This window comes from Mirounga leonina, unplaced genomic scaffold (genome assembly GCF_011800145.1).
Source record: "Mirounga leonina isolate KUSES-001 unplaced genomic scaffold, KU_Mleo_1.0 Mir_357, whole genome shotgun sequence".
Lineage (NCBI taxonomy): Eukaryota > Metazoa > Chordata > Mammalia > Carnivora > Phocidae > Mirounga > Mirounga leonina.
Window position 1 is genome coordinate 8,773,126 of NW_023270702.1, and position 17,007 is coordinate 8,790,132.

General features: G+C 37.5%; 1 protein-coding gene and 1 pseudogene across 4 annotated transcripts in view; one reads left to right on the forward strand and one right to left on the reverse strand.

Annotated features, from left to right (window-relative positions):
- Positions 1-17,007, forward strand: part of EGF (epidermal growth factor) — a 103,036-nt gene that overhangs the window by 41,643 nt on the left and 44,386 nt on the right. For all 4 annotated transcript variants that reach the window (XM_035030276.1, XM_035030275.1, XM_035030277.1 and 1 more), the window contains 2 exons: positions 4,170-4,295; positions 5,351-5,473. In XM_035030276.1, coding sequence (XP_034886167.1) covers positions 4,170-4,295; positions 5,351-5,473 — 249 coding nt within the window. The remainder of the gene's footprint in view (positions 1-4,169; positions 4,296-5,350; positions 5,474-17,007) is intronic.
- On the reverse strand, positions 14,561-14,919 carry LOC118026985 (annotated as a pseudogene).

Below are 17,007 nucleotides of genomic sequence, written 5' to 3' on the forward strand. Positions count from 1 at the left end.
ATCTATCTATCTATCTATCTATCTATCTATCTATCTATCTATCTATCTATCAAGAGGTGGGTCTACAGCCAGAAGGCTTGAGCTTGAATCCCAGGTTTACCCCTTATTACCTTTATGTGATCCTTAAGACATGGTTTCCTAATCTGTAAAATGAAAGATAATATGTGCTCTGCATAGCTCAAGGGCTTGTTATGAAAATTAAATGAGATAATGTAAATGCTTTATAAAATGTTATTTGAATTTTTGACCGTATGTGCTAAATACTGGGTGTGCTGATACTGAGGTATAAGACTGGTTAAAGTGAATGGGTTCACATGGAAGAGACTAGAAAGGCTTTGTTGCTGAGGCGAGTCTTAGCCTGAATTTGAGGTGGAGGAAAGCTGATCAGTCGATGGGGGAATCCCATGTGCATTGTTTCAGAACTGGGCCAGGGTAAAATCTATAGATTTACTCGGCGGTAGAAAAGCTCACGAGAGCCTGTGTGTTAGGCAGTTTTTGAAGGTGCAGTTTGTGGTGGACATTAACTCCATGATTAGGAGCTTTAATTTTATCTCAGAGGTAATTAAGCCACACTGCTGAGCTCTGGGAAGGGGTGTTATCTGAGGTCAGCAGCAGCTGGTTGAGCACTAGCTTTGGCCTAATTTGAAGCTAAAGAACAGCAGAAGATTACGGAGATTAAACAAAAATATAGCCCTCAATCCTCTGTTTTACCACTTCCTAAAATGATCTTTTAAAGTGTTTGGCGGCTTAATTCAGGTGGCATCCTCAGCCTAACCATTTAGAGAAGAATGGTGATTGCTTTCCTGGCCATCTTCATCATTAAAGAGTGATATATATTGCTAATAAGTACCATTCAAACCATCAGCAGCATGGTAGCATGGAAGGGGTACTGGGCTAGCATAGTCTGAGTTCTAACGCTAAGGTTGACTGGAAATTCAAGGAGAAACGAAATAAAGGAGTTAAGTTGCAGGTGACATGATCACAGGGGTTTTTTTGTGCCTGAAGTCTATGTTTGTAGTATACCTGTGTTGTGAAAGGCACCAGGCTAGGTGCTGTTTGGGCTATAAAATGTGAATGGGTTACATGCCTTATCCTCAAGAAGCTTATTGGTTAATGGAAAAAAGAAGCATATATATAATCGTGATGGCAATGGGATGATGGTGATGATGATGATCAGAGCACAGGTAAGTGCAGGCAAGAGGTAGGAGAAAAGTACAAAAAAGGGATAAATAATAGTGGAGCTAGATGAGTAATAGAGCATTTCCCGTACCCTGGACACTAATTGTTTTTCTTCAATAAGCAGTTTGAATCCCTATTAACACATTATAAACAGTAATTAAGGCTTGAGGCTCCTTAGAGGTATAAACTTAGAGGAATTTACCACAAACATCTCATTCTGTATAGAACCATAAAAAAAATTTTTTTTAAAGTAAGGGATTTCAGAATATTTATTCCAAAACTGTTAATTCATGGATTAGGAAACCAAGGTGAAAGAGATAATGATTCGATGTAAAGGCAGAACCAGAAAATTTGGTTTTCCTAGTCCTTAATCCAGTACTCACCTGTCATGCTGGGTTTGACAAGACTTTTACAAGGGATATTTATAGGGAGCATAATTCCTTAATTTTTTGTTACGTCAAGAAAGTGGTAACACTTTGGTGCCTTTAAAAGGCTGAGTCAGAGGACTGCCTCTTCACCTGGTAGATAGGGTCCTGGTGGATTCATGAATCATTTAATAAAGCCAGTTAGATCTTCAAATTAAAAAAGAAAGGCCAGGGACACCTGGGTGGCTCAGTCAGTTAAGCATCTGCCTTCAACTCAGGTCATGATCTCAGGTCCTGGGATCGAGCCCCACATCAGGCTCCCTGCTCAGCGGGAAGCCTGCTTCTTTCTCTCCCTCTGCCTGCCACTCCCCCTGCTTGTGCTCTCTCTCTCTCTCTCTGTCAAATACATAAGTAAAAATATTTAAAAAATAAAAAAAGAAAGGCCAAGTCAGACATTTCTGTATTTTTATTGCTGTTATTCCCTTGCAAACTTTATAAAAATTAAAGTTCAAAAAAATACGTGTATTTTTTTTTTTAGAAATTTGAAGTGCGTGCATTTTGTCTACTTTTAAAATTTGGATCATATTATTTTTTCATTTTGCTTAGTTAAAATTTGGTAAGTAAAGCATGTAGGAACCTGAAAGCAATGTAGCTCTATATGTGTGATTGGTAGAAAAACCATGGATAAGAAACAAAATGCTTGGAATCAATATCCAAGAATCTATTCGGTGTAAATCCGAACTGATTCAGTAGGTAATATTGCAACAGTATTGAATAGTCAGCAAGATTGATTTTGTATTTAATTCTGTCATGAGATCTGAATAAACAAGTTTAAAATAACTAAGTTCACAACACAGACTTGCTAAAAAGAGGTATTCATAATTGAGGGGAGGCCGGGATGTTTCAATAGTACATCACGCAGGTGTTTTTCAAAGTGTGTTGTGAAGACTCTTGGCAGCAGAATCACTCTGATTCAGTTGAAAATGCAGATTCCTGAGCCTTTCTCTTGATTCACCAAGTCAGAATCTAGAGATTCTGCCAGGGAGTCTCAATGCACACCAGGGACATTTTCAAGAGGGAAAAAATATGTTTTTACTGTGTCATGGTGTTATTGGTCAAGAGGAATGTTTAGTGACTTGGAATAGAAGGAAATTGGTAGAGTCAGAGTGAGGAGACATCTTTATAAGTAGATAAACAGAGACCAGAGGAACAACCCTACATGGAGAATGGTCTCAGCTTCTTGCACAGCTGAGCTCAGGCTCTCGCTGGTTTGTTCCCTATGCCATTCACAGTAAGACTGTGTTTTTAGCAGTCCTTCCGTTGGGTCCTTAGCTCTTCTCATTATTCACAGACTCTCATTGATCTCAACCCTGCCTTGACTCGGGATCCATGACCCCAGGCTTCCCCTGCTGTCACCTCTTGCCAGAGTTCTGACCTCTGTATCTACTTGGATCCTGAAATCTGCCCTCAGACTCAGGATTAACTCTGTATTTCCCAGAACTTTTTACAAAGGTCCTGTCATTGTTAAAATTGGGGAAAAGTAAGAAGGAACAAAATTGGAATAGGGATATATGCGTTACTAGTTTGTCTCTTGACTCTGGCTCTGAAAATCAAAGGTACAAAGTTGTCCATTTATTGTTCCATGTATCTGGCTAATCCAGCCCCAGCACCTACCTCACTAAACAGATTTTACTATTTTCACTGGGCTATTTTGTAAAACATGGTATACCACCAGCAATGGACTCAGAAATTTGGGGATAAGACATATGGCAGTGGTATATTTTGAGTCTGAAAGATGTTGTTCTTTAAATAAGGATCCTAAAAACAGCTAAATATATATATAGATCGGACCTATAACTATTATACTTAAAAAAAGATGTTCTTAGGATTAAAGATTTTTGTTTCTTAAACAGATATTTCATTTTCAGAAGTTTTGTTTATGTGCTTTATTATTTTTCTTTTTATGAAAGCAAACCAGAATGAGTGAAATAAAGGGGATTAAGAGTACTCTTATCTTGGTGAGCACTGAGAAATGTATAGAATTGTATAGGTATAAATATACATACATATAAAATAAGTAAAGCAGAGGGGCGCCTGGGTGGTATAGTCGTTTAATTGCCTAACTCTTGGTTTCCACTCAGGTGGTGGGCTCCAGGTCATGATCTCAGGGTTGTGAGATCCGGCTGGGCATCAGGCTCATTTTCAACCCAGAGTCTGCTTAAGACTCTCTCTCCCTCTCCCTCTACCCCTCCTCCTTGCTCTCTCTCCTTCTCTCTCTTTCTAAAATAAATAAATAAATCTTTATAAAAAATAAGCAAAGCAGAATGAAAAAGCTACTAGTGTTTAGTGTTTACAACCCAAGGAATGAAATCTCCAGCTAATTAGGATGTCCAATCCTGACTGCTTTGGTAGGAATAATACAATTAGAGAAATAAGTGGGCTGCATCTCTGAATGCTTCAGAATCCAGGCTAACACAGTTTGGCTCCAGAGCAGTGCCACCACGGGGAAAGACAGCACCCCTGCTCCTGTCGAGGGGAAATTAGACTTCTAAGAACCACAATGGGATCAAGCAGTGTCCCCGTCAAAATACATCTCCACTCCAAGTAAACCATCTTCTCTTTTAGATCAGAAACCCTGCAAATGGAGGAAAGGTAACTGCAGAGGTAGCATGTGTGGTCAAGACTCGAAGTCCCATTTGTGCACATGTGCGGAGGGATATACTTTAAGCCAAGATGGAAAGTACTGTGAAGGTAACGTGCAGGGGGGTAGCTACCTAAAGCAAGGACAGCCCACCTGAGCCAGTGGCTGCTCTTCAGTGGGTCATCCAGAGCCTTGAAGCAAAACAACTTGAGGATCCCCCCCATTTTTCCCCAGAAAAATTATTTTTTTCTTCTGTTGTTAAAGCCTCTGTAATAACTTTCAGATCTTCTTTATGTGCTGTGTTCCTAGATCCAATACTCTTAGAGGCTACTCAGAGCTTGATATACGGCAGGGATTCTCTGTGTGGACACCACAAACCTCTGTGGGTTTGACAGTATGCAAAATGTCAGTATTTTCAAATTTTTGCAGTTCCATAGCTATCATTAGATCTTCAAAGAGTAAGTGACTCCTACACCACATCCCATAAAGTCTGGCAGGAATCTTGAGAAGCTACGCACCAAGACTGTTTATCTGGGGCTCCTCCTATTTTGAGGCTTCAGGCCCAATTCAATGAACCCGGGAGAAATACTGTGTTCTTTCACCTGGGAGGTGGGTCCAGTGGGTTACTAATGAAAAGCATCCAATGGCTGTTAGCACACATTCAGTAGAATTAGTTGGGGTGTGATGTCAGGTAAACCTGACATTGAAGTATAAGTTAAGTATATGTCTCCTGCTCACCTGGGACTACTGGGGCGAGAGCTATAGCATAGAACAGTGGCCTGGAAGGCTGGGTTTCAACCGGAGTGAAGCTGCTGGGGAATGTACCCACATTCAGGTGAAGGGCTCCTGTCAGCTCTGAGAAGACTTTCAAGAGTCCCTGCCTTCAATGGCTACATCTTTTCATGGGAAATTGTACTACTTTTTCCTGAAGGCAATTCTAGTATGAAAATACAGATATATTTGAAAGTTTAAACTGTGACAGTAAAAATGGCTGTCATGACAATTGAACTGACTTCTTTCATTCTTTGCGAGGGTTGCAAAAACAGTCTTTCCATTGTCAGTTACAGCAAATTCAAGTGTGAGATATTCTACTTTGTGCTGACTTAATAGCAATATTACAATTTATTTTAAAAAATAACTATGTTTTACTGTTGTCATTGTATAGATGTCAATGAATGTGCCTTTTGGAATCATGGATGTACTCTCGGATGTGAAAACATCCCCGGATCTTATTATTGCACATGCCCTGTAGGATTTATTCTGCTTCCTGACGGGAAACGGTGTCATCGTAAGTATTTATTGCATTTTTTTCTTTCATTTTCAGTGATGTTTCCAAGGTGACTATGATCTGGGTTGTTGGTCCTTGATCAGCAGTATGCATCAGAATTACCTTGATGTTTTATTATGTACATGAATGACAGGACCACAGACCTATTAAATCAAAACTTCTAAGGTTCGGAAACAAGTATATAGATCTCTCTCTATATATATTTCTTGTTTCTTTATCCATATTTTCTTATGTCTCTCTGAAAGATAAGTGTGTAAAAACATAATCGTGATACATTATTATATCTAAAACACTAGCTGTAATTCCCTGCTATCATCTATTATCCAGTTACTTTTTGGGTATAATCACAATACCATTGTCACACCTGAAAAAATTAGCAGTGATTCCCTAATAACACCAAATGTCTAGACAGTGCTCAACTTACCTTAAAAAGTTTTTTTAAACAGTTGAATTGTGTGAATAACCCTCCAGACAAGGGCAATGTGTTTTATTAGCTTAATACTTCTCTTTTATTCTACAGATTCCCTCACCTCTGTTTTTTTCTCCTTTCAAGTATTTGTTGAAGAAACTGTTTTTTCCCCCGTGGCTTCTCACATTTTGGATTTTACTGATCGCACTTCTGTGATGTCCCTGGCTTTCTGCAAACTTGTAGTTAGATATAAAGGCTTGAGCAGATTCAGCTTTGACATTTTTTTGGCAGGAATACTTCCTAGGTGTGTTTATACTTCCATCAGGAGACACATAATATCTGGTCATTTCTCTTTCTGTCATCCATTATAAAGTTCCTCAATAGTCTTTTATTTTTCTTTTTTAAACAAGCTCTGGCCAGTTTTTTTTTTTTTTAAGATTTTATTTATTTATTTGAGAGAGAGAGATAGCAAGAGAGAGCATGAGCAGAGGCAGGGGGAGAGGGAAAAGCAGGGTCCCTGCTGAGCAAGGAGCCCGATGCGGGACTCAGTCCCAGGACCCTGGGATCATGACCTGAGCCAAAGGCAGACGCTTAACTGAGTGAGCCACCCAGGTGCCCCTGGCCAGTTTTAATAAAGAAAAATTTTGCATGATTTACTTTTCACTAGTCTGTTCTGGCATATTTCTTTCTTTTTAAAAAATATGTGTTTTGCTTTATTTTTATTCTTTTAAAAAATTTCCAGTATAATTAGCATACAGTGTTATATTAGTTTCAGGTGTACAATATAGTGATTCAGCAATTCTATAAATTACTCAATGTTCATCAAGATAAGCATACTCTTAGTCCCCTTCACCTATTTCACCCATGGTTCCACCGATCTCCCCTCTGGTAACCATCAGTTTGTTCACTATAGTTAAGAGTCTGTTTCTTGGGGAGCCTGCTTCTCCCTCTGCCTGCAGCTTCACCTGCTTGCACTCTCTCACTCTGACAAATAAATAAAATCTTATAAAAAAAAAAAAAGAGTCTGTTTCTTGGTTTCTCGTTTTCTTTGTTCATTTGTTTCCTAAATATTACATATGATAAATTCATATGATATTTGTCTTTCTCTGACTTATTTCACTTAGCATTATACACTCTAGATCTATCCATGTTGTTGCAAATGGCAGGATTTCATTCTTTTCTATGGCTGAGTAATATTCTATTTCATATATATATTTATATATATATATATAAATATATATATCACTTCTTTATCCATTCATCTGTTGATGGACACTTGAGTTGCTTCCATAATTTGGCTATTGTAAATAATGTGACAGTAAACATAGGGGTGCATGTATCTTTTTGAATTAGTGTTTTTGTATTCTTTGGGTAAATACCCAGTAGTGGAATTACTGGACCATAGAGTAATTCTATTTTTAATTTTTTGAGGAACCTCCATACTGTTTTCCACAATGGCTACACCAGTTTGCATTCCTACCAACAGTGCACAAGGGTTCCTTTTTCTCTACGTTCTTGTTGTTTCTTGTATTTTTGATTTTAGCCATTCTGACAGGTATGAGGTGATATCTCATTGTGGTTTTGATTTGCATTTCCCTGATGATGAGTGATGTTGCACATCTTTTCATGTGTCTGTTGGCCATCTGGATGTCATCTTTGGAGAACTATCTGTTCAGGTCTTCTGCCCATTTTTTAATTGGATTATTTGTTTTTTGGGGCTTTGAGTTGTACCAGTTGTTTTTATATTTTAGATACTAACCCCTTATCAGATATGTCATTTACAAATATCTTCTCCCATTCAGTAGATTGGTTTCTTTTTGTTTTGTTGATTGTTTCCTTTGCTATGAAAAAGCTTTTCTTTTGATGTAGTCCAGTAGTTTATTTTTGCTTTTGGTTCCAATGCCATATCTAGAAGAAATATTCTATGTCACAGAAATTACTACCTGTTCTCTTTTCTAGTGTTTTTATGGTTTCAGGTCTCACGTTTAAGTCTTTAATCCATTTTGAGTTTATTTTTGTATATGGCAAAAGAGAGTGGTCCAGTTTCATTCTTGCATATAGCTGTCCAGTTTTCCCAACACCATTTGTTGAAGAGACTGCTTTTTCCCATTATATATTCATTCCTCTTTTTTCAAAGATTAATTGACCATATAATTGTGGGTTCATTTCTGGGTTTTCTATTCTAGTCCATTGATCTATGTATCTACTGTTATGCCAGTATCATACTGTTTTAATTACTACAGCTTTGTAATATAACTTGATGTCTGGAATTGTGATACCTCCAGTTTTGTTTTTGTTTTTCAGGAAGTCTATGGCTTTTCAAGGTCCTTTATGGTTCCATACAAATGTTAGGATTATTTGTTTTAGCTCTCTGAAAAATGCTGTTGGTATTTTGATAGGGATTTCATTAAATCCGTAGATTACTTTGGGTTTTAACAATATTTGTTCTTCCTATCCATGAGCATGGACCATCTTTCCATTTGTGTCATCTTCAGTTTCTTTCATCATTGTTTTCACAGGACAGGTCATTTACCTCCCTTCATTAAATTTTATTCCTAGGCATTTTATTATTTTTGCTGTGATTGTAACTGGGATTATTTTCTTAATTTCTCCTTCTGCTACTTCATTATTAGTGTATAGAGATGCAATGGATTTCTGTATATTAATTTTATATCTTATGGCTATTGAATTTGCTTATCAGTTCTAGAACTTTTTTGGTGGAGTCTTTAAGGTTTTCTGTATAGAGTATCATGTCATCAGCAAATAGTGAAAGCTTTACTACCTTCTTATTAATTTGGATGCCTTTTATTTATTTCCTTTTTTTTTTTTTTTGGTCTGATTGCTGTAGCTAGGACTTCCATTTCTATGCTGATTAAAAGTGGCAAGAACAGACATCCTTGTCCTGTTCCTGATCTTAGGAAAAAAGCCCTCAGTTTTTCACCATTATGATGTTAGCTGTGGGATTTTCATATATGGCCATTATTATGTTGAGGTATATTTCCTCTAAACCTACTTTGTTGAGGGTTTTTATCATGAATGGATGTTGTACTTTGTCAAATGCTTTTCCTGCATCTATTGAAATGATCATATGGTTTTTATCCTTTCTCTTGTTGATGTGATATATCACATTGATTTGTGAATATTAAACCACACTTGCGCCCCAGGAATAAACCCCACTTGATTGTGGTGAATGTTTTTTTAATGTACTATTGGATTCAGTTTGCTAATATTTTGTTGAGTATTTTTGCAGAGATATTGGCCTGTAGTTCTCTCTTTTTTTTGTAGTGTCTTTATCTGTTTTTGATTATAGTTTAGGGTAATGATGCCTCAGATTGAATTTGGAAGCTCTCCTTCCTCTTCTAGTTTTTGGGAATAGTTTGAGAAGAATAGTTATTAACTCTTTAAATGTTTGGTAGAATTCATCTGTAAAGCCATCTGGTCCTGGACTTTTGTTAGTTGGGAATTTTTGATTATTGCTTCCATTTCATTGCTGGTAATCAGTCCATTCAAAATTTTCTATTTCTTCCTGATTCAGTTTTGGGGGTTACATGTTTCTAGTAATTTATTGATTTCTTCTAGGTTGTCCAATTTTTTGGCATATAATTTTTCATTATATTCTCTTATAACTCCTGTATTTCTGTGGTGTTGGTTGTTATTTCTCCTCTTTTCATTTCTGATTTTGTTTATTTGAGTCCTCTCTCTCTCTCTCTTTCTCTTTTATGAGTCTGGCTAGAGGCTAATCAATTTTGTTAAATTTTTTCAAAGAACTAGCTCCTGGTTTCATTGACCTGTTCTATTGTGTTTTTTTGTTTGTTTTTGTTTTGTTTTGTTTTTTTAGTTTCTATTTTGTTTAGTTTTTCTCTAATCTTTATTATTTCCTTCTTTCTACTGGTTTTGGGTCCTGTTTTTGTTCATTTTTTTCCCTCTAGCTCTTAGGTGTAAGATTAAGTTGTGTATTTGAGACTTTTCTTGCTTCTTGAGCTAGACCTGCATTGCTATAATCTTCCCTCTTAGAACAGCTTTTGCTGAATCCCAAAGATTTTGGACTGTGTGTTTTCATTTGCATTTGTTTCTATGTGTCTTTTATTTCCTATTTGATTTCTTGGTTTACCCATTCATGGTTTAATAGCATGTTATTTAACCTTTATGTATTTGTGTTTTTTCCAGGTTTTTTCTTGTGGTTGATTTCTAGTTTCATAGTGTTGTGGTCAGAAAAGATGTATGGTATGACTTCAGTCTTTTTGAATTTGTTGAGACTTGTTTTGTGTTCTAACATGTGATCGCTTCTGAGAATGATCCATGTACCCTTGAAAGGAATGTGTATTCTGCTGTTTTAGGATGGAACCTTCTGCATATATCTGTCAGATCCATCTGATCTGATGTGTTAAAAATACCACTGCTTCCTTGTTGATTTTCTGTTTGGATGATCTAGCCATTGACATAAATGGGTTGTTAAAGTTCCCCACTATTATTGCATTACAACTGATTACTTCCCTTATGTTTGTTATTTGGTGCTTTATGTATTTGTTGGGTGCATAAATACTTACAATTATTAATTCTTCTTGTTGGATTATTCCCTTAATGATTATGTAGAGTCCTTCTTTTTCTCTTGTTATAGTCTTTCAGCACTTTGAATATCTCATGCCACTTTCTTCTGTCCTGCAGAGTTTCTGCTAAAAAATCAGCTGATAGCTTTATGGGGTTTCCCCTGTATGTAACTGTTTCTTCTCTTGTTCCTTTTAAAATTCTCTCTTTTTCAGTACTTTTTGCCATTTTAATTATTATGGATCTTTGTTTGGACTTCCATGGGTTGATTTTGTTGGGGGCTCTCTGTATCTCCTGGATATGGATATCTGTTTACTTCCCCAGTTTTGGGAAGTTTATAGCAATTATTTCTTCAAATAAATTTTTTGCCCCCTTTCTGTCTCTTCTCCTGGGATTCCCATAATGTGAATGTTGTTAGGCTTGATGGTATCACTGAGTTCCCTTAACCTGTTCTCATTTTTTATTATTCCTTTTTCTCTCTCCTGTACAGTTTGATTGCTTTCCATTACCCTGTCCTCCAGCTCACTAATCCATTCTTATACTTCCTCTAGTCTATTATTTATTCCCTCTAGGATTATTATTGCAGTTACTGAGTTCTTCATCTCTGATTGGTTCTTTTTTATATTTTATATCTCTTTGTTGGGGGTCTCACTGAGATAAGCCACTCTTTTCTTAAGTCCAGTGAATATCTTTATGACCATTACATTAAATTCTTTATAAAGCATATTGCTTATTTCTATTTTGTTTATCTCTCTTGCTGTGATTTTGTCCTGTTTTTCAGTTGGGATATGTTCCTCCGTCTCCTCACTTTGTCTAACTCTCTGTGTCTATTTCTTTTTTTTTAATTAAGATTATTTATTTATTTATTTTAGAGAGGGAGAGAGCATGAGTGGGAGGGACAGAGGCAGAAAGCATCCAAGCAGACTCCGTGCTGAGTGTGGAGCTCCATGTGGGACTTGATCCCAGGACCCTGAGATCATGACCTAAGCCAAAACCAAAAGCTGGATGCTCAACCAACTGCGCCACCCAGGTGCCCCGTTTCTATTTCTGTGTGTTAGGAAAGTCAGCTATGTCTCCTGCTCTTGAAAGTAGTGGCCTTATGAAGAAGAGGTCCTGTAGTGCTCTGTAGTGCAATGTCCCCTGTTCACCAGAAACTGGCAATTGAGGGGTGTCTTCTGTGTGTTCGGTGTGCCCTGTTGTTGTAACTGAGCCATGTTTGCCTTTAGTCCAGTTATCAGCAATGGCTCTCTTCACTTGTTGTGGAAAGGATTTGGTTCCTGTGTTGTTCATTTTTTTTTTTTGGTCGTGATAAGTGCACTCTTTAATCCCCATCACCTATTTGACCCACTCCCCACCCAATTCCCCTCTGGTAACCATCAGTTTGTTCTCTGTAGTTAATAGTCTGTTTCTTGGTTTCTCTCTCTCTCTCTTTTTACCTTTGTTCATTTGTTTTGTTTCTTATATTCCACATATGAGTGAAATCATATGGTGTTCATCTTTCTCTGACCAATTTTTCTTAGCATTATTCTCTCTAGCCCCATCCATGTCATTGCAAATGGCAAGATTTCATTCTTTTTTATGACTGAGTAATATTCCATCACACACACACACACACACACATCCAATTCTTTATCCATTTACCTATTGATGGACACCTAGGCTGCTTCCATAATTTGGCTATTGTAAATAATGCTGCAATAGATATAGGGGTGTATGTATCCCTTTAAATTAGTTCGTATTTTTTGAGTAAATATCCAGTAGTGCTATTCTGACAGGTGTGAGGTGATATCTCATTGTTTTTATTTGTATTTCCCTGATGATGAGTGATGTTGAGCATCTTTTCATGTGTCTGTTGGCCATCTGTTGGCCATCTTTGGAGAAATATCTGATTATGTCTTCTGCCTATTTTTAAATTGGATTATTTGTTTTTTGGGTGTTGAATTATATCAGTTCTTTATATATTTTAGATACTAACCTCTTATCAGATATGTCATTTACAAATATCTTTCCTATTCAGTGGTTGCCTTTTTGTTTTGTTGATTGTTTCCTTTGCTGTACAGAAACTTTTTCTTTTGAGGTAGTCCCAATAGCTTATTTTTGCTTTTGTTTTCCTAGCCTTAGGAGACATATCTAGAAAAAATATTGCTGTGGCTAATGTGAAAAAATTACTGCCTGGGCTCTCTTTAAGGATTTTTAAGGCTTCCAGTCTCATATTTAGGTCTTTAATCCATTTTGAGTTTATTTTTGTGGATGGTGAAAGAGAGTGGTTCAGTTTCATTCTTTTGCATGTAGCTGTCCAGTTTCCTGACACCATTTGTTAAAAAAGACTGTCTTTTTCCCATTGTATATTCTTGACTCCTTTGTTGAAGATTGTTGATGATATAGTTGTGGGTTTATTTCTGGGCTCTCTATTCTGGTCTATTGATCAATGTGTCTATATGTGTGCCAGTACCACACTGTTTTGATTACTACAGTCTTGTAGTATATCTTGAAATCTGGGATTGTGATACCTCCCATTTTGTTTTTCTTTTTCAAGGTTGCTTTGGCTATTCGGTCTTTTGTGGTGCCGTACAAATGTTAGGATTATTTGTTTTAGTTTCATTCTGTGAAAAATGCTGTTGGTATTTTGATAGGGATTACATTAAATCTGTAGATTGCTTTGGGTAGTAGAGACATTTTAACAGTATTTGTTCTTCCAATCAATGAGCATGGAATGTCTTTCCATTTCTTTGTGTCATCTTGAATTTGTTTTATCAGTGTTTTATAGTTTTTAGAGTACAGGTTCCTCACCTCTTTGTTTAAATTTATTCCCAGATATTTTATTGGTTTTGGTGCATTTGTAAATGTGATTTTTTCCCCCTTAATTTCACTTTCTGTAGCTTCATTATTAGTATATAGGAATGCAAGAGATTTCTGTACATTGATTTTGTGTCCTGTGACTTTACTGAATTCATTTATGAGTTCTAATAGTTTTCTGGTGGAGTCTTTAGGGTTTTCCCTATATAGTATCATGTCATCTACAAGTAGTGAGAGTTTTTCATCTTCCTTACCAATTTGGATACTTTTATTTCTTTATGTTGTCTAAGTGCTGTGGCTAGGATTTCCTGTATTAAATAAATAAAATAGTGGGTGTGGACATCTTGGTCCCTGTGTTATTAATGGGTCAGTCTGGAGCCACTTTGGGCTTGAGTTGGGTCACAACAGATGTTTGCCAGAGCTGTGGCTGCACCAAACTCTCCCTGTGTTGTCTCCTGAGAGGTTTTCAGTGGTGGCTGGGGCTTGCATTCAGACTTGCTGTCTACCCCAGCCTACTGCTGGACTTGTAGTCAAACTGGTGTGTGTGCTTATGTTCCCCTCTCCCAGGACAGGAGTCCCTTTGGAGTGGTGCTGACCCCTGACTGGGCTGCTTGCATAATGACAATCTTGTTGAGCCACTTTGGAGGACTCTTGCCTAGGGCAGGTTAGATGCAGTAGGGGTCTATAGGAGAGCGTGAGGGCAGGGTGTGTTGTTAGTAAGCTAGGTGGAGAGTATTGGCACTACTGGTTCCCACAGGTGTCTGTGTATCTGGGCCAGAGAGTGGGGGAGAGAAATAGCACTAGCCAGCTCTTTTGTTCTTGGCGAAGTCTCCTAAAGATCCTTGCCCCTCCTGCGAACATTCTGAGATTAGTAAATAAATCTCCTTCTTGTATACTCCAGGTGTTTTTCTAACTGTTGCTTGTATGCTGTATCTCAGTGGGGCTCTTTGTTGTATTATCTCTTTAAGGGTTGGGATTCAGTTTCCTTTTGCCCCCCAGCTCTCCCAGAGCTGAGCCCACTGGTATTGAAAGGCCCTGGTGTTGAGCCAAGCCCCTCTGGTTTTCATAGCTAAATATAATGGAGCTTCATCTTCCCAGTGTGGGTCTCCCTGTGCCTGGGGTACCTGTGGTGGGGTCTGCTCTTCGCCATTCTTCATGCTTGCAGTGGCACTCCCTCCCAAGGGATGTCTTGCCATCTCAGTTTGTTCCCAGCTATGTCTCTACAACTAGCTGTGGAGAGTTTGTTCTGCTAGTCTTCAGGTTGTTTTCTGGGTTATTTACACTGATGTGGGTGTTCTCTAGGTGTATCCGTGGGATGAGATGAGCTTAGTATCTTCTTACTCTGACACCTTCCATGAAAGCTCTTTGGGCATAATTCTAATGATATCAAAATCACCTGGGTCATTCACAGCTAGTGTGTATACTCTCTGATATTTTCCACATGCTGTGCCTAATTTAATGTTATTGCCACTGTAGTGATGGACACCAGTTTTGGCCAACATGGCACAGTACTCTATTTTAGCTTTCTGCAAGGCTGGGCCAGAGTTGTTGGTGAGGATGACCACTTTTGTTTGCCTTGTCTAATCATTTTCAGAGTTTTCTTGTATTGCACTATGCACTTTCCACTCTTCATAATGGGTTGGAGCCTAGAGTTGATCTATTCCAGCAACTTTTTCATGTTCTCTGAGGCCACCATCTTCCTGCCTTAGGTACAGGACAGTTTTCAAACAAAAGAAGACACTAGGATGGTTGAGAGTGACAAGAGTCCAATAGTCTTTCAGCAAATGGTTGTAGCAGACATTAACAATAATATACTAGGTCTATTACTTCACCAAGGGTTTCAAATGGTGATATCTAGTTGTATTATTTAGTTTTAGTTGTGCTTCATAAAGAGCACTTTCTCTCATTAACTTTTTTGTTACCTCAAGATACAATTCTTACATTAAATGCAGGATAAATGTTGGATTTTTTTCTTCTTTCCTTATTTATATAAGTAAACTATATGGTTCCTTAACACTTTTCAAAGATGAATGGTGAGTGTTTTTTAAAGATTAAATATTATTATGAACTCATGGGTTTTTAACATTTTTAGTATGGTTCAACCTATCGCAGTTGTTATCCTTACCGATGAGCAAATTGTCTTCTCCTTGGCCAGTGGGAGCCTCTTCAAAGACCCCAGTAGTCTTCAGTAGTTGCCTTGTTATCTCATAGGACATATTTTCCAGGCTTGTCTCGTATATTCTATGTTCTAGACATGGCATTAGCAATTTCTTAAAGAGCAGTGCTCCTTTTTAATGAGAAAAGTTATTTAGAGGACATATCTGCTACTAAGTCATTGTGTCTAGCCTTTTGGGGCATCAGAGCTAGGAATACACTTTTAAAAAAGAGAAATATACTATGAATTTATATGGACATGCCCATTTTCAATTTAGGATCATATACTCAGGTACCTTCTTATAGGTTTCTTATTGAATCTACTAACATAACTAAGTAGAAATTAATGTTTAAAGCCATGTATATTGTCTAGTCCTGTTCCAGAAATGATGGTGAATAGGTCAGTCTGAGTGTCATAAGTGCTCATGGCATTTAAGGCATTTAAAAATAGATGGTAATGAATTTTTTTGGAAATTACCCACTACATTTGTGCCTGTCTGTGGAACTTGCCCTTCTTCTAATACCAAGTGATTTACCTGTTGGCAAATATACTAAAGTGTATGATGTTAATCTGTTATAGAATCCACTATGTGCCAAGCATGACATGCATAATCTCACTTGATTGTCAAAACTTTTAAGACCTCTATGGTACACATATTTTATATTTTAATCTTTGATTTACTTGGAATTTATTTTGACGTATGGTGTAGGGTAGGGATTTAACTTTTGCCCCAAATCATTTCTCAGTTATTTATGTGTCATATTGGAGGATCTTTTACATGCTCAATGATTTAAAATACCTTTACCACAGGGGTACCTAGGTGGCTCAGTCGGTTAAGCATCTGACTCTTGGTTTTGGCTCAGGTCATGATCTCTTGGGTCCTGGGATTGCATCAGGCTCCGTGCTCAGCAGGGAGTCTACTTGAAGATTCTCTCCCCCTCCCCACTCCCGCAGTTCGTGCATGCATGCGCTCATGCTCCCTCTCTCTCTCTCAAATAAATAAATAAATCTTAAAAAAAAAATACCTTTATCACATACTACATTCTTTTTTTTTTTTTTTAAAGACTTTATTTATTTATTTGACAGAGACACAGCGAGAGAAGGAACACAAGTAGGGGGAGTGGGAGAGGGAGAACCAGGCTTCCTGCGGAGCAGGGAGCCCGATGCAGGGCTCAACCCCAGGACCCTGGAATCATGACCTGAGCCAAAGGCAGATGCTTAATGAACGACTGACCCACCCAGGCGCCCCCACATACTACATTCTTAAGCATACTTGAGTCTTCTAAAATGAGCTTTCTCTCTGGTTCTATTGTCCTCTCTGTCTATTCCTGCACTCATTTAGTTAATGCTCCTTAATGATATATTTTGATGTTTGTTAAGAGCCTTTCATTCTCTTCCTACACCTAACCATGCTCATACAATGTTCTTAATTTTTTTTTTTACATATACAATTAGTTTTCCAGATGAACTTGCAAATCATTTGGCTAAGTTCCATTTAAAATATTTTGATGACTAATAACTTTGAAAATATTATTTGACATAAAAGAAACTTAGAGGAAGCTAGAAGCACTTTCCAAAATGAGGTCTTTCTTAAATTTTTTTAGATTTTTTTAGATTTGAGATTTTTAC